The sequence below is a fragment of the Emydura macquarii genome, unplaced genomic scaffold (assembly GCF_026122565.2).
Source record: "Emydura macquarii macquarii isolate MOO-44397 ecotype Brisbane River unplaced genomic scaffold, CSIRO-AGI_Emac_v2 contig_318, whole genome shotgun sequence".
NCBI lineage: Eukaryota > Metazoa > Chordata > Testudines > Chelidae > Emydura > Emydura macquarii.
Genome location: NW_027130455.1, coordinates 13,039,941 through 13,058,354, shown reverse-complemented (window position 1 = coordinate 13,058,354; position 18,414 = coordinate 13,039,941). Strand labels below are relative to the sequence as shown.

The 18,414-nt window shown below is 39.7% G+C and overlaps 1 protein-coding gene across 1 annotated transcript in view; it reads right to left on the bottom strand.

The window, feature by feature from the left end:
• The window catches only part of LOC137165978 (disks large 1 tumor suppressor protein-like), a 263,745-nt gene extending 245,418 nt beyond the window's left edge, over positions 1 to 18,327 (bottom strand). Inside the window, exons 1-2 of the mRNA XM_067567537.1 lie at positions 18,127 to 18,327; positions 17,103 to 17,312 (exon numbers count right to left, since the gene is read on the bottom strand). Coding sequence (XP_067423638.1) covers positions 17,103 to 17,121 — 19 coding nt within the window. The 5' untranslated portion in view covers positions 17,122 to 17,312; positions 18,127 to 18,327. The remainder of the gene's footprint in view (positions 1 to 17,102; positions 17,313 to 18,126) is intronic.
• Between the last annotated feature and the right edge of the window lie 87 nt (positions 18,328 to 18,414).

Sequence of the window (18,414 nt, the reverse complement as noted above, 5' to 3'; positions counted from 1 at the left end):
GTCCAAATCTTTTTTGAAGTGTGGTGCTCAAAACTGGACACAGTACTCCAGCTGAGGCCACACCAGTGACAAGTAGAGGGGAACAGTTACCTACTATGTCTGACATATAACACTCCGGTTGATACACCCAGAATTTTAGGCTTATTTGGAACTGTATCACGTTTCCTCATTCAACTACTACAACTCTTGGATCCTTTTCAGCAGTTCTACTGCTGAACCAGTTATTCCCCATTTTGTATTTGTGCATTTGATTTTTCCTTCCTAAGTAGTACTTTCCACCTGTCTTTATTGAATTTCATCTTGTTGATTTCAGACCACTTCTCCAATTTATCAAGAACATTTTGAGTTCTAATCCTGTCCTCTCAAGTACTTGAAACCCTTTTCAGCTTCCTGTCCTCTGTAAATTTTATAGATGTACTTATATATATATATTTTAGATACAATTTATAAACTAAAAGAAAGTTATCCAGGACCATTGCCAAAAACATAAGTGGGTAACAGCACGCACACTATGTAGTTGAGTGCACAATTACCTCTATCGGTGGAGAATCAGTCCCCATGGCTTTGCCCTTAAAGATACATTAAACCATTTTTGGTTTGGACTTTGCTTCCACTCTACAGGTTTGTCTACACACAAACCTTGCACCATTTGAGTTATATTGGGGTATTTCGAGCAGTACAACCCTCCCAGGGTGGATTCAATTAGATTGTCATAAAAGCACTTTACACCAGGATAGATTATTCCTTTACAGAAAGGAGTTTAGGCACTTTCATACTAATATAACTGCTTCAACAGTAGGGCTTTCACCAGCATAAATATTTCAGTTAAAAAAAAATCACATCTCTAACCAACATAGTACAGACGTTGTGTTTGATATAAATATAGAGGTAAAATTTTAAAAAAATAATTGTGATTTTTATAACAACAGATTAACTCATATTACAGGAGCAAGCAGGGTTGCCAATTTTGGTTGGACGTATTCCTAGAAGTTTCCTCACATGATATAATCCTTAATTAAAGATTCCTGGAGACTCCAAGACAATCCTGGAGATTTGTCAACCCCTAGGAACCAGATGCAGTTAATTCAAAATCTGTCTCAGAGGGTAAGTGTACACACCAAAAAACACCCCAGGGCAGTAAGTCTCAAAGCCCAGGTCAACTGACTAGGCCTTGTGGGGCTAGCACTGTGGGACTAAAAATAATAGTGTAGACATTTGGGTTCAGGCTGGAGTGTTGGCGGTCTACGAGCCCCTCCTTCCTTGCTGGGTTTCAGAGCCCAGGTTCTAGCCCAAACCCAAACATCTACACCGCTACTTTTAGCCCCATGAGCCTGACTCTGTTGACCTAAGCTCTGAGACTCACTGCCATTGGGGTTTTTTTTGCTGCGTAAACTTACCCAGAAAGACTCCTCAGGGTGTGTCTCCACTGCAATGTTAGCCCAAGGTTAGTGGGACTCGAGTCTGCTGACCCTGGGTTTGTAAGTCCAAGGCTTGAGCATCCACACTTATTGGTCACCCTAGGTTTACTATTTATAGATCTGGGCCCAAATCTGAGCTGTAGCATCCACACTGTAGCATGCAGACCCAAGTCAAACCACCATATCCCAGATTACCTAGCACAATCTCCAGCTATGGCCACTCTAGCCCTTGGTTTGTGGTGCAGTATAGGATAAACTTGACTGTCCAACCCACGTTACAGGAAGTTGTCACAGCCCACTAACACATCCTGCCAAGCCAAGGAACCAGGGCTAGCACCATGGAGGAATCACCATTCCAAGAGCTTCTCTTGCTTAGGCTTTCACTCCTCTTTCAGGAAATGAGCAAGAGCATCCATGAGATGCTGGTAGACTTATTGGCAGCATTTTCTGACCTACCAAAGGCACCTCATGGAAGAGAAGGAAGATACAGACATGGAAGACTTGACCTGGCTGATGTTCCTCATGACTCTCAATATAGCCATTGATGCCTCCTACATAGGCCAGTGCTTCTGGTGCAAGGCCACAAGCACAGATGGGTGGGATCATATCATCATGCAGAATTGGGATGACCAGAAGTGGGTCCAGAACTTTTGCATGAAGAAAGATACATTTCTGGAGCTTTGTGAGTAGCTTGCCCCAACTCTCCAGCATCAAGACACATTCATGAAGGCAGCCATACTAATCTCGATGTGGGTTGCAATAACCATCTAGAAGCTGGTTACCCCAGGCTCCTACAGGTCTATTGCTAACCTGTTTGGTGTTGGAAAGACAACTGCGGTGAGGTGGGTTTATGATGCAATCAGACGCATGATTTATCCAAAGATGGTGTGCATAAACAATATTCCTGAAGTAACTGCTGGTTTTGAGAGAGTGGGGTTTCCAGCTGTACGGGTCCATTGATGGGACTCATGTGCCCATAATTTGCCCTCCTCAAGAAGTATGAGAACATAAACTGAAAAGGGTACTATTGAATTCCATTGTTATGCAGGCCCTTGTGGATCCCAGAGGCCAATTTATGGATATCAACATGGGCTGCATTGGAAAAGATCATGATGCCAGGGTTTTCCGCCAATCAGGAGTCTACATTCATGGACGGGGACACTATTCCCAGTAAACAACTTTGTCATAAATGGAGTTACTGTCCCCACTGTTATTCGGGGGGGACTCCCTGTATCCCTTTTGCTTTGGTTTATGAAACCATAGCCTGATATCAGAGGGCCTGATAAAAGAAGGTTTGATCATACACTCAGCAGGTGTAGAATTATGGTTGAATGTGCATTTGGCAGACAAAAATTCCACTGGGCTCTACAGACCCATTGGATTCCAGTGTCATCAGTGCTGTCCACATAATTGTGATTTACTGTGCTCTTTACAATCTTTGTGAAGGTAAATGTGAGCCACTTGCCCCTGAATGGACCTAGGATAATAATGGATTATTAAACCAATACATTAAACCGGAAAGTGCACCTATGGCAGCTGGAATAGGATGCACTCGGGCAACAGAAATCAGGTATGCTCTATGCTCCCACATTATGAGCTTGCATAGGCAAATTAAGAGGGAGAATAGTACTCTTATGAACATGTTTGTACAATGCTTACAGCAAATGAGGTAATCACATCACACAATGAAATGGATGGGTTGATTGTCATGCATTTATTTGTAGATGAGATGATTTTTTATGCAATGGGAAGGGGGCATGTGGCAACTGGCAAGAACTGTGCATATACAGTATGCACTGATATAACTAAATATATTGAGAAATTGTGTTTAGAAACAACTTCCCAGCTGTCCGTGATCATGTGTTTATCTTTGTTATTTGAAATACATGTTATACGATGTGATGCAATGATGGTAATAGACTTTCTTAATAAAATAAAAGCCTTTATTTATGAACATGTAGTTGTTTTTGTTAAAAAAAAAAAAAAAAAAATCTAGTGCTAAACCATTGCTAGGCAGCCCAGCTGCCATTAGCACACCAAAATACCAGTAGTAAACCAGTATCAAAACTATTAATAAAACAAAGTGCATAAACCAAACATTGAACAGTGCAAACGTTGAAACCAGTGCCAACATATACATCCCATAATATTGCGTGTCTCCTAGCCCCCCATTCTCCTTTCCATTTTTTGCATATTTAGCTGCTGCACAAGGCTGGAGGTTTGCAGGGGGGGTTGAAGCCTGCAGACAGGGTTAAAGAACAGACGGGATATATTTGTCCTGTCCAGCTGCTTCTAAGTCCTGGTTGCATGGGCCAGCCAACAATAGAATTGTTCAAAGTGTTCCTGGGCTGCACATGGTGCTGCAGCAGGACCCCGTATTCTTGCAGGCATAAGCAATAGCAACCTCTTGAACAGGTCTTTCTGTTGCACTGTATCTTCCTCCCCCAGGCGATGTTCCTGCTCCAGAAATGGCGCTACAAGCCTCTCATGCACTGCAATTTTGTCCTCTCTCTTCTGCAGCCTGTCTGTACCTTTCCACTTGCCATGAATCCTTCTCCCTCTGGTATTGCACCTGCTTGTTGGCCCTGTCCAAAACATCCACCATAAGTTCATCACGGAAACACTTCCACTTGGACTGGCCCATGACAGTTCTGAATTCCAGGGACCTGCTGGAGTGTGGCCACGCTGCTGGGGGGGGAAGGACCAGAAGAGGCTGAAGGTCCTAAAAGCAGGCATCAAACAGTGCATTATTGTCTCAGTACTTCAAAACAAGTTCACTTCTTCCACAAAAAAGAGTGCCTTGTGGAAGCTCAAGGCCAAAATATCGTACTTTGTAAAACTGAGATTCAGCATATTGTGAGGGGAACACTTCAGTTCCCAAAAGCTTCATGAACATAACTGTGTTAATCCCAGTGAAAAATCCTAGAGCACAAACAATGGTAAATTAATATTTACAATTGCTTTTTCTTTAAAAATTACAGACCACTTTTGACATGGTGGGAGGGGCCATGGCTTATCACCTAAGCCTTCCTGTCCTTTCAGGAATTCCACGTTCTGGAGGACATAATTATGGACGTTCCTGAATGGCAAAGGGACTTTTATTCCAAGCTGCTGGTGACAAACCAGTCATGTATGTCACATGGGTTTTCAAACTCATGATGACTGAGCACCACGTGTATGAGTAGAGTTAGCTGGTGACATACAGAGGTAGACCAGAAAAAAAAACTCTTCTCCAAAATTTGACTACATTTCTGGAGTTCCTGCTACCAAAGATTTGCAGCTATTGGCACTCAGGGTTTGGTCAAAATTCACAGGGGAATCAATAAGATGCTGTATTAGCATCCACATGGATTACTGCCTCCCTAGAGCTTCTGATGCAGCCTGCTCTGAATGCATCTACCCATAGACTACATGCAAACACACACAATAATGTGGATCCTCTAAGAACTGCACAGCCATCTCCGCTCCCCACCAGTGCATTCCTGGAACACATACAAACCTCCAGCTGTGCTTTGGACATTGATTTTGAACCATACATACTTAAATTACATTTAGCCTCCCCTCCTACACCTCTGGACAGTTTACAGTTTACAGGCAGCTCATTACGCTGTGGTATGGCCAATTTGTATGGCATACCATACTAAAAGGGAAGGTTCTTACTTTTAATACCCTGGCACATTTTTTATTAATGTGTGTTTCTAGTAAAAATTAAGTTTAAAAGCTTGTTTCACGGTTTGAGCTTCCTTGTCTTCACTTTGTATTCCAGAGCTAGATGGCAACCGCTACTGGCTGGGTGCTCTGAAGGCAGTGCTGCCCCCAGCAGCAGCACAGAAGTAAGGGTGGCTTGGTATAGAGGGGGGCATCACATTTGGGGGGGGAGTCGTCAAAGCCTGAAATATTTTCAAAGGGGGTCCCAGAAAAAAAAGTTTGAGACCTCCTGGGTTAAACGCTGAGTAGTCGTACTTGAACCAGGTGGTTGCTTCTGTATTTTGGGAGTCAATTGGCCAGCCTTGGGCTAGAGAGAACAGGGAACATCATCCCATGGGATTGTGGGATAACTTTGGTGGACTCTAAGGATCCAAGTCTGGGGGATCAGAGCCTGACCTGCATCTGCACTGCAAACAATGGAGTTTGGACCCAAGTCACTGTGGGACACTGGCTTGAACCCACCCTTGACCATGGTCCTGGAGCCCAGAGGGCTTGCTGGCCTGAGTCAAACAGAATTGTGTGAAGATGGAAGGGGGGGTTGGGTTTCATCCTGAGTCTGGGTTTACATTGCAGTGTAGACAGACCCTTACATAACTTCCTGAAACAGGATGTGCTGAGTGAGAATATACTCAACCAGAGACAAGACAGGTACAGTACATTATTAGGACAAACTATTATTGGCTGATCAATGATACTGAATGCAGGACCATGGTTATCTAGCAATTTCTAAGAGCTGAATAACCCCTTCAGAGCATTGCAAAGCCATATAAGGCAGCATCAGAGTTTGTGAAGTAAGAAAATTTCAAGACACAAGATACTCAAAAGAATACTAATTTAACGAAGAATTTTAAATTTAAACTCAAACAGTCAACAGTGCAAAAAGTTGCTTTGTAAAGTACATTTTTCAAAAGTTCAGTGAACATTTAAAAAACATCATGATATACAAACTATGAGAATTGCTTCACTGACCGCTGACATGCAGCTTCTTCTGGGATGAGATTGCATGATACAAAATTGTTCAGAACAGAGTGTGAATTACACTAAATACAGTTGAAACTGCAGGGGAAATTTAGACAGTCAGAACATAATTTCCTGAGTTACAATTTTGCTAGGATACCAAGTGTGAAACCTGGCCCTATTGAAGTTAATGGCAAAACTTCCATTAACTGCAACAAGGCCAGGATTTTACCCTCAAGCTACTTGTAAAGAGTGACAAACTTTAATGACTATAAGTGGACAGGCCTTGATTTGATGACTCATCTGAAAAGTGACACTTCCAAAAGCACAATTCACCCTTACACAATACTGGGCTATTGGTTCTGCAGGGCTGACTCAGAATCCTACTCAATCCCCAGCTCTAATTATGGCCACTCCTAAGGTTCCCTGCAAATATTCCTTTCAAGTAATGATCAGTCCCAACCTATGGTTGGTGTAATGTGACAGCATCATAGGCTCAGGGTGCTATGGCTACAGGCACTAATTTACTTAGAGATGTAGTTTTTAATTTATCTTAATCTAATTTGTCATTTTTCAAATTGCATGAGGGGTTGCTATATTAGCTATATTAGCATGAGGGGTTTGGTTAATTTTAGTTTAATTTTGGTTAATTTTAGGTATCTGAAGTCTTTTTTTATTAAACAAATTAGAATGCATATTAACATATGCCAGGTGAAATTCCTTCCAAGAGAGCTAGAATCAGAAAACGTAGGGCAGCAAAGTTGTTATATAATAATTCCTAGATTAAGAGAGATTTTGGAAGAAATCAAGAGAATGTGATGCAAAAATAACAGATAATAAAAATGAACAGTGCAAAGAAAGGGAATGGGTAAGACTTTAGGTAACTTTGGACACTTTTAAAAGGAAAATATATCAAAAACTACGCTGGAACTTGGAGACTTCAGATAACAAGTGAAAATGAGTCTGCGGTCTCAGCAAGCATTGATCCACATCTCAAATGTTTCAAGACCACCTGATTTGATGCAATTCACTATCTCTGCTCAGAAAACACCTACATTTGGAGTATCAACATATTGTCAATTGAATGAAGGTTAATACGTAATGTGTGTGAGAAACCTGCATAACACCCAATTGCACTATTCCCTGAACCAAGCCAGTACTATTAATTGCTTCACAGACAACAAGCTAATAAGGAGATGAAAGCCAGAATAATACTTGCACCACACAATACAATGAGTACAGTGTTCTGCATTAGGAAGACCTGTGCTTTAAAAACACTGAATTAGATTTTTAAAACCTCATCTTTCAAACTTGCAGGTAGAAGCCAGTTTATTTGCTAGATAAAACCGTTCGCATTGAGAAGGCATACAGAAGGGAAATGTCTTTAATATTTACCCTTTCCCACACTGGATGGTGAAAGTTACAAGCTATAATCAAGCTTCAAAATACCTGAGGACAGTGGGTAAAAGGCTGATAACTGGGAGAAACACAGAAATAGGAGTCAATGTGGTTTAGTAGACTGCACAAATGACCTTAGAAACAGGAAATGTGAAATTTTATGCTAGCCACAAAAACGTCCCTGTGTCCCAGTCTCTTCTTCTGTACAATGGACTGTTATTTAACTACACAGAAGAGACATCGTAAGGATTAATATATAGATTTACAACCCTTCAAAAGTGGGTGAATAATGAAAGTGCTAATTATTATTTATTACAGAATGTGATAAGCACTTACATCACCTCAAGCTTTAAGAGATGTTTTAAAACAATATTCACTGAGAACAGGTATAACAGGTAGGTTGGTCTCTAACCTGGCCTGCTAGAAAGAAAGCAACAAATGAACTACAATATCTGTTACAGATGAGTCTCCAAAGAGTTGACAGACAGGTTTGTATCTATGGCTTCTATCACCAAGGAATGCATAGTGATAGATGAAGAGCATTTCTGTAGCTTTCTACTGTACTACTTAGGTCTAAATTTGTATGAAACAAAATCTAATGTTGCCACAACACAGGTATATTTATAGACTTCCAAGTATTGCTTTCCTTTATAAATATTGCTTTGTGAATAATTGGTATTATTAAAAATATTAAAGATATTCCTGGATTTAAGTAAGTGTGATTCAATGAAGGCTTGGCGGCAATCCATTCTCAGTAAGAGATATGGTCTCATAACGTAGAGACTGCTTTTATTTCAATCAAGAGAATGTGCAACCAGCACGTATGAAAGGTTAGCTCTCTGCAAAATTTGAATGTAGGAAAGACTCACTTGTGACATAATCTTCACCTAGAGCTTGTTATTTTCCTCATATATGAAGATGCACATTACCCATATCCTCTTTAAAAAAGTGCTCTACATGTACAGCAGTAAATTTTACAGGAACAAACAGCACCATATATTATATACATATACATATATATACACACATAATATATGTATATATTAAGGCAAAAATCAAACACCCAGATGCCAAGCAAAAATTCTACTAGTTTCACATAAACTTGTCAGGCGGGCCAACTGATGAGGAAAGGCAGCTGTGTATTGTGCTCTTTTCACACGGCATCACATAGCTGTTGCAGTCTCTGTGCAACCACTAGAGATGCTCTAAATAATATTCTGCAAAAAGAGGGAGTGAGCCAGCTCAAGGGAGCAGTTGTAGAACAGCAGCTGTATGCAGCATATTCACATTTAAAACTGATGCAACTAACGTGGCTAAATGCCATGTAAGCAAAGTTGCTCTGAACATCATTAACTTTTGCAGCACACTCTATGATCATCAATTGGGAAGAGTCACATGAATACAGACAAGTGAAGTAAGCTAAATGCAGCATGGCCTAGAAGAGAGATGTGCTATCAGTGCAGAGGGGGAAGTCATGACCCCTACAAAGAGGAATACTGGCAGATGATTAGAAATCCATAGTGTTAGGTTAGAAGACTCTTGAAAATCACTGTCCTATACATGTTTTTGTTGACACGTCCCTGCCATTCTGTGCTACCACAGGCCCTACCCTGGGTGAATGTAACAGACTCTGTGAAACCAGAAAATGAAAGGTTTCCTTGAAACGTTTTACCTTGCATGCTTTTTAGTGCAGAAAGGGGCAAATGTAGCCACACAGATTTAGAAAAAAATATTCCACTTACCTTCAGTCTCTTTAAGCCTAATCATAACTAGCCACACAACTGAAATGGGGATTAAAAACTCAAATTATAGATGTTCCTATAGAAGTGTGGCTTACGGTTCCAGAGTTAAGATTGAATTGAGTACACTTATAACTTCCCTTTATAGTTAAAACTCACTGAAATCTTTTGCAGATGCTACTTTTGGAGCAGTTTTTTGTAGGATTAATGGTAATTTTTCTCAGTTATTGTTCATTGCTGAAAGTTTCTTCTTTGATAGGGGCCGACGGACATTATAATACAGAGAATTCCACATAGCACTACCACCTTTCAAAAAAGATTGCCATATCCCATTCTTCTCAGCGGAAGTGAGGTCATACCTTATTCACAGTTAAGTGGCCATTTTGAGAAGAGCATTTACCTCCCATTGTTCTCAAGGGTCTACAGGCTGCTCCTAACGAAGATGACACAATTGCACTATGAGGGGAAGGAGGAAAAAAAAGCCTAGCGTGTCTTTAAAACTCAGTTTAATCTAATCTGACACCACAAACACTAAAACACCTCACTCATACAGGGCATAGAAGAGATAATTTGGGTGCCTTGATTGTACATCTCCGTACATTACCACATTTGGATATAATTTTAAGATCGCTATTGCCAACCCCAAGCATTCAAAAATCATTTAAAATCTTCAAGGTTATGAGAGGAGAACTTGGCTTATTTAGCCTAACCAAAAGAAAGTTGAGGGGAGATATGATTGCTTTTTACAAATACATCAGAGGGATAAATACCAGGGAGGGAGAGGAATTATTTAAAGTTCAGCACCAATGTGGACACAAGAACTAATGGATATAAACTGGCCATCAGGAAGTTTAGACTTGAAATTAGACGCAGATTTCTAACCATCAGAGGAGTGAAGTTCTGGAATAGCCTTCCAAGGGGAGCAGTGAGGGCAAAAAACTTGGCTGGCTTCAAAACTGAGCTTGATAAATTGATGGAGGGGATGGTACGATGGGACAGACTAGTTAGGCAATTGACTGATCTTTGACTCCTCATGATTGATATGCCAATGACCTCTGAAGGGATGTTAGATGGGGTGGGTTCTGAGTTATTACAGAGAATTTTTTCTTGGGTGTCTGGCTGGTGAGTCTTGCCCACATGCTCAGCGTTTAACTGATCGCCATATTGGGGTCGGGAAGGAATTTTCCCCCAGGGTAGATTGGCAAAGGCTCTGGGATTTTTTTGCCTTCCTCTGTAGCACGGGGCACAGCTCACTTGCTGATGGATTCTCTGTACCTTAAAGTCTTTAAATCATGATTTGAGGACTTTCATAATTCAGTCATAGGTTAAAGGTTTATTACAGGAGTGGATGGGTGAGGTTCTGTGGCCTGCATTGTGCAGGAGGTCAGACTAGATGATCGTATTGGTCCCTTCTGACCTTATAGTCTATGAGACTGGCTTAAAATTTGTGAAATTAAAAAAAAGTTTGTATTAATTTTATTTGCCTTCTGGTTTATGGGATGCACTCACGTCATATTTTCAAGTATTCCTCCTCAATTACAAAGACTAGAAACTTTTTACTGGAAATAAAATTCTCACATAATCTCATAAATGCAAGGGCTGGGTCTTTAAGAAAAATATCAAGTATCACAAGATGCATGATAAAAATCATAATTAACAACACTAAGTTAAACCTTAACTCTGAATATGGGTTTAGCTGATCACCATATGTGGGGTCAGGAAGGAATTTTCCCCCAGGGCAGACTGGCAAGAGGCCCTCGGGGTTCTTCACCTTTCCACAAACACTGTCTCTCTGGGCTCAGCTAACCCAACTGGGTAGTCCAACCCATGTACAGGCAATTACTGGATTGCAGCTAGCTTCTCTAGCATTCCAATCATATTACTTGTCCTGCACCCACAGGCTGTTCATGTCTTAGGGTATATCTACACTGGAATAAAAGACCTGCGGCACATCCGCACCTGGCCTGGATCAGCTGACTTGGGCAGAGCTTGGGCTGTGGGGCTAAAAATGCTGTGTAGACGATGGGCTCAGGCTGGCACCCAGGCTCTGGAACCCTTCCCCCTTACCGGGTCCCAGAGTTCAGCCTTGCAGACCAAGCCCAAACCAGCTGACTCAGGCCAGCCACAGGTATTTAATTGCTGTGTAGACATGCCCTTAGGTACCTGAAAAGGCAGACCTCTGGGATGTGGAGAACACTGTTCTCTGGAGCTTCCAAATAGCAGTAAGCTACATATGTAATTAGTTTCAGCTGCATTTGTTGTTTTTTAAAGTGCTGCAATGTTAGAAATGTAAAGGGACAACAGTGTTCCAAGATCTACAAGGTATAAATATGCAGATATGACGACAAATAAAATCTACTGAATTCCAAAAGACAAGATAATACAAAATCCATTGTCTATGTAGCAGTACAAGTCTAACACATATTTACAGCTAAAGAGTAAAACAAAAACCTACAACATTAAAACAGTCTTGCTCTGAAGAGCTTAAAATTTAAATATGACATAGCATAGCAAGGATAGAGGATGTTCATGAATTACTGATACAACAGTGAAAGACCATGAATGATATCATTATTATAGATGCATCTTGTTAATGTCGCTTTTTAAAATATTATATATTTCCTCAATATTAGGCTTCAACCGCAATTTTGACAGTGGGAATCCCCGCTCTCTGCCCTTGGCGGCCGAGAGAGGGTGCGCCTCTGCTCTCCGCTCTGGGCAGCTGACAGGGAAAATTGCAGAAAAGTAATAATGGATGTTATTACTGCAAATAATAAGGTAAGTAAGGAATTCACAGTGGCAGTCCCCTTCTCTAGAGTTCAATCCCACCAGAAATGTTCCCAAACCCAATCTTAGCCATTTCAAAAAACAAAATGTAAGACATCACTGTGATTTCCCACTAACAGTAGGGCATAGAATCTCCAGATACTCCATCCACTGGCTGCTATTTCCCATCTCCAATCCTGTCAAGGAAGATTGGTTGCCTGTTAGTGGGGTGGGCTGCAAATGGTCAGAATATATGGCCTCTCTTTTCTAGTTTGGTACTGTTTTAACCTATGGAAAGTGTGCCAAGACACCATAGTGATGGGAATCTTAAATATTTGTAATAATGAAGCAGCTAACTTGGCCTGCTCAACATTAGCACAGATGTGTAAGACAGTGATTCTTTACTATGACAGGGACTGCAGAATCATAGAGATGGGATTCCCACTCTCTTTCACAGATTTCAAGGCCAGAAGGGACCACTGTGATCATCTAATCTGACCTCCTGTACAACATAGCCCATAGAATTTCCTCAACATAATTCCTTGAGCACATTTTTTAGAAAAATATCCAATCTTGATTAGGATATGGACCATCAGTGGACCATCCACCATGACCCTTGGCTCATAATTTGTTCCAATTTGACCCCCACTGTCAAAACGTTATGCATATTTTCAGTCTGAATTTGTTTAGCTTCAATTTCCAGTCATTGGGTCATGATATACCATTGCCTTCAAGCATGAAGAGCCCAAATTAAGTATTTGTTTCCCATGTAGATACTTATAGACTAATTAAGTCACCCCTTAACCTTCTCTTTGCTTAGCTAAATAGATTGAGCTCCTTGGGTCTATCACTATAAAAGACATGTTTTCTAATCCTTTAATCCAGGGGTGTCAAACAGTAAATTCACTTCTAAAACTACTACTATCTTACGATTAAAAGAATCAATCAATGTTTAAGAATTATAGTATTGCGCGATGCCCCAAGCCCACACTGTCCCTCTCCCGCCTTTTGGAGCGCTGTGTCTCGTGCACACAGCTCTCCATGCGCTCCCGCCAGAGTACACAGATCTGGCGGTGTCATGTGACACCGCGAGAGAGTACAATGCTGGGAGATGTTGCGGCAGCGCGCACTGCCGCAAGGGACCGGACCAAAAAGGTTTGACACCCCTGGATTAAAGGATTAGAAAACATGTCTTTTATAGTGATGGACCCAAGGAGCTCAATCTATTTAGCTAAGCAAAGAGAAGGTTAAGGAGTGACTTAATTAGTTTGTTTAACTCCCACAAAACTAAAACTGCTTTTATTGTAGACACAACTAAGGATCAGCTTTGCACAGCTCCTAGTCAATTTCACAGGAGAAAGTGACAGTCAGTTTAATAGAACTTGGTGTGAAAAATGGGGCTTCATGCTTGCATATCATTTGACAAAAATACATTCTAGAATGTTTCAGCAGCTAAAAGGACAGTATAATGTGGTATCACTGTTTTGTTAAAGGTGAAAAGGAACTACAAAAATCCATTACTTTAGTATGTATTTCATTCCCCACTCACAAGGTTAAGAGGAGCATTTACATCACTAAAGACACCACAATTTACTAACCTGGGTGCCTAAAGTTAGGCTTCTAAATACATATTTTAATTATTTAAATAGAAGTAGTCTGGTTTTCAGAAGTGCTGAGCAATCAGGTATGAAAATTGTACAGTTCAAAATTTCTTTTTAGCTGTCCTCTCCACTGATGTCACACCACAAGCCAGCAATGCTCATCATTTAATGATGTCATAACTACCTGAAGGCTCTTCATTTGCATACTGGTGGCTCATGCAGGCTCATATTAAATCTTTTATTGCTGATTTGTTTAATATGGCATGTCTTTGAAAGTGTTTTATGTATCATAGAAACTTTGAAAAATGTATACAGAAAACAGCATTTACAAGAGCCCACATGAACTGGCAATATGATAAAGCAGACTATTTCACAACTGCTGTGATGTCACAGTAAGAAGCAATTGAGTTATGTTTCATGCTTTTAATCTATTCTGTAAATATATCCAAAAGTCAGGCAAATACAAAAATGAATATAAGCCCTCATTGTTTACTGGAGCGACCTTGGAGATTCCAAAAGGAATTTGAAAAGCTGACTTTAGTTTCTATGCTAAATGAGGAAGTACATTATTTTGTCATTAGGTCACCTTTAAGATATACCACATCAGCAGCACACATTTCATTGTTTGGGATAGTAGTGGGTAGTATACATTGGTATATAGGATCTTTGCTTCATAACTACCTCTTTATTTCTAATTTACCTTTTCTAAAGTGTAGTACATAGTAAAGGAAAGGAGTGTGTTTATTCAGTTAATAAACTTCTGCAATCATAGTGTCTAAAGTGTGATGTCCAACAAATAAACATGACTGGTACTAAGGAGCATTTGGTTTGATTTTAATTTTTTAAAGTATATTTAGAGCAGTGGTCCCCAAACTTTTTACCTCATGCCCCCCTTTACCTCTGTCCACAGCCCCACTGGGAGGGGGCAATAGTGGGAGCCAGAGCTACAGCTGGGGCCATGGTCGGGGCTGGGGCCTGAGGGCAGAAGCCGAGGTCGGGGGCAGTCCATGGGGGCTGGCCCAGGCTCCGCCATGCCCTCCAAACATTCCTCCATGCCCCCATAAGGGGGCATGTCCCACAGTTTGGAGACCTCTGATTTAGAGCCAGAGAAAGGTGAGGAATTGAAAGCCGCAGAGACTGAAGTCATAAGAATAGTTACAGCAATGCAAATATCCCTAAAATGCCTCACCCTTTAAGTGAAAGAAGCACCTTAAGCAGTGAGAGGGTACTTCACGCCTATTTCAATCCTTGGTCTCTATCTCCATGCTAACCCATTCACTTTCAGTACTGCTGCTGCTACTACTACCAGAATACAGACTCCTGCAGAGCCTGGGGAAGGCACAAAAATTAATTTTCCCGTTATCTGCTGGAGCAGCTAGTGCATGTGAGCTCTTTAGTACACAAGATCAGAATTGAAATTGACTGTCAATAAAACAGTGAAACAGACTATAAACAACATGCTATCAAAGGCATAAAGCAAACAAACTGCAAAACATGAGAAAAAAATCTCTCATTCCCTTCCCCCCATACTTGTTACAAAAATATAAAAATTTCACATGAAAGTGTGATGTAAAGTTGAAAGCATCCCTTTAATTACATTTGGTAAAATTAAGTCTATGACAGACTATAAATTTAAATAACTCAAAAACATAGTAAATAAAGTAGTTGATTCACTAACATTCTTCAATCCCCTTCTGTACATATGTAATCATATTTTAATAACAGCTTGTAATATTTAAATACAAATATCTTCACACTGGCTGTCAGCTCTAATTCACTAATTGATATGATAGGCTAAATTGTGCCAAAGGAGGCATTGACCAGCTGCACAGTTAAAATTGTCAACATATATAGTCTTACAATTGACTGGTAAAAATTAAAGTGTAAGAGCTACATTAAAAATCTGAGTTTGGCTGTCTTGAAACAAAGACAGGAAATTCACAGTAATAGATTTTAAGGCAAGAAGGGATCATTGTGATCACCTGCTTCGATGACCTGGGTAAGACAGGAATTTCACACAGTAATTCCAGCATCAAATGAGCATCTTGTGATTGAGCTACAGCTCAACATTCAATTCAGAAAGACAACCATACAGAAAAATATACAATTCAGAGTTAAGTCTTAAACTTTAAAATGACACGGCCTTAACTCACATGTTTTGAATAATTATAGTATGTAAGCCTTATAGTGGAGTAAGATGATGTATTCACATTTCACAGCACAACAGGAGGATTTAAAGGGACATTATGAGGGGATCATTTTCCTCCATAAATGTTCCCATGTTTACTATAGTTCATTTAAAATAATTAACTAAATCAGTGACTAATATTACTTATTAAATCATTTTACAGTTTTGATATTTTGCTTCTACTCTGCAATCTGTACAATTATGATCAAAGTAAAATTTTAAGAGGGATTTTTGTAAAAACCTTCATAATCTGTGGTTTTACAATTACTAACATCAGAAATTATGAATCATGGAACAGAGGTAGACAATATTATGTGAAAAATTAATTTGGAGTTATACTGAAGTTATCTGCATTCATATTTTGCTAATAATTTTCACTTTAGTTCTTTATTAAGAGCCTGAAGCTCTAGATGGATAATCTGCAGGAGAACAGTTATTTGCCATTCTTTGTTTTATCTGCACATTTTGTAATCTAAACTAATACGTTAAATTACTGTCCTGTGTTTGCAAGATGCAGAGAAGTATTTATAGCATAAAAGTGTTTTCAGAGTAATCATAAGCATTTATCCCCAATTGCTGGCATGATCACTGGAAACTACAGTTTACCAAAGGTGTGTCTAAATCCATTGTGGTCACAAATTGTTAAATATTTGGACCAACACATTTACAATAACACTGCAAACAAGTATTTATATGATGAACCTAAATGCGTAAGAGGCAAAATGTGGGTTTTTAAAAAAATGCAACATAACTAATTTAAATTAATTTAAGCTATTAAAGTAATATAACCTTTTATATCCTAATATGCAAAAAGCCCAAAGCTTATTAAAATCATGTAGCTTTCATAATGAAAAACATGTTTGGATAACACAAAGGTTGAAACTTTTACTGACAAAGTGCACTAAAACTGTCTTTTACATTTATTTTTGCTGCTACTGCTGGTGGAGTTACCTGCTATAAAACAGAAATATTTTATGGCTTACTTTGCACTATTTATATTCTGTTTTATTGGCATTATTTGAGATATATATATTAATTTCAAAACTCTCTCTTCCCCTGGTTTTAAGTTTTGTAAAGGTTGATTTTTACAAAACGTAATTTTGAAGTCAAATATGAAATGAGAAATCTTAAAATATTCTATTAAATGTGTGAGTTTTTTAAATACAATTGTAAATGCATAAATTGTTTCTCTCCCCCTTTTCAATGCAAAAGAAAAACAATTATCACTCCCACATTCAAATACTTTTAATTTAAAACTGCAAGTACTAGAGATCCACAACCTAGAAAAATGGAGATGTAAAATGATATAGGAAGCTTCATAGCCCACCTTTCTTCTTGACTGGCATTCTTGGTCTTACTTCTAGTACTGGATGCAAGTGCTTATTTACTGGTATCAGTGATGTCCCACTGAGATTGCCTTCGGAGCTCAGGAACTAGATATTTGTTCAAATCACTTAAACAGTTCACTTAGGAAATACAGCTTCAGTCTTCTTTTTCTAGCAGTACTCACTATTTTCTCCAGTTAAACTTCCAGTGCCTCCCATGGAATAAGAAAAAAGAGTTTTGAATTTTGCAAGAGTGGTTTTCAATTTCTGTAAAATATTTTTGAATCTATAAAAATACAAGAAAAATTGCTCCTTGGCATATAAAACCCTATTATAACTCTTCTTCTGGCAGCATAAATTTGTCAAACAACTTTATGTAATACAATTAAGGCACAGTCCATCTCTAGGCAGCTGTCTTAATATTCCACCTGAACAAATTCAAAGAAAGCCATCTGACTTTCAGGACAAAAACTCCCAAATAATCCAAATAAATTTCTGGGAGAAGACAAAAGCAATCCAAAATAACTGTATAAACTTCTTTCACTGGAACATGGGTGAATTTTGCTAGTTGTGTACAGCTGTACTGGGTGCATACACAGCAGACTGAAAAGGTCCCTTTTTTCCTCACTGCACAAATGCTTTCAAATCTCACACTTACTCAACAGAAGTCACTCGCCAGTCATTTTCATTCTCTCCAAGCCACCCAGCCTTATGGTCTTTAATGTCCCTCTGATCCTCCCATGTATTAAAAGAGAGGATTGAAAAGGAGGAAAGCAATCCCTTGAAATGGAATTATTAAAGTGACAGTGCTGCTCACTGGGCACTTTGGCAGAGCAGATTGCTTTATTCTGGAGCCATTTACTTCATGCCATTTCGTCCCTTGCAAAGCAGCTGCCTCATGAAGGAGGAGCAGAGGCTGAAAGGGTTTGGAGCAGAACTTCACAAAAGGTTAATTTTCAGAGATGCTGCAGTATCAGTGGAATAAAAAAAGCAAGCCATGAAATGAGTCCAGCGTTTCCCACTCACAGGCGCAGCCGGTTGGCCTCAGTATAAGCCCTTCTCTCCCCCTTTTTCTGCAGAAAAGAGATGGATTTCCCCCATCTGGATTGTTAAGAAAGGTATGAAAGTGGCATGCAGCAGCTTCCAAATGTTTCCATGCGTGCACGAGCAGCCGCGGTGCATGTTACATAACTGCTTTGCATTTATCTTCCAGCAGAGATGGACAGTGTGTTTGGGGGCTGCTCTGCTCTGCAATGTGCACCATTCGGACCCGGGCCTGCCTCTCTCTCTCTCTCTCTCTCTCTCTCTGTCTTT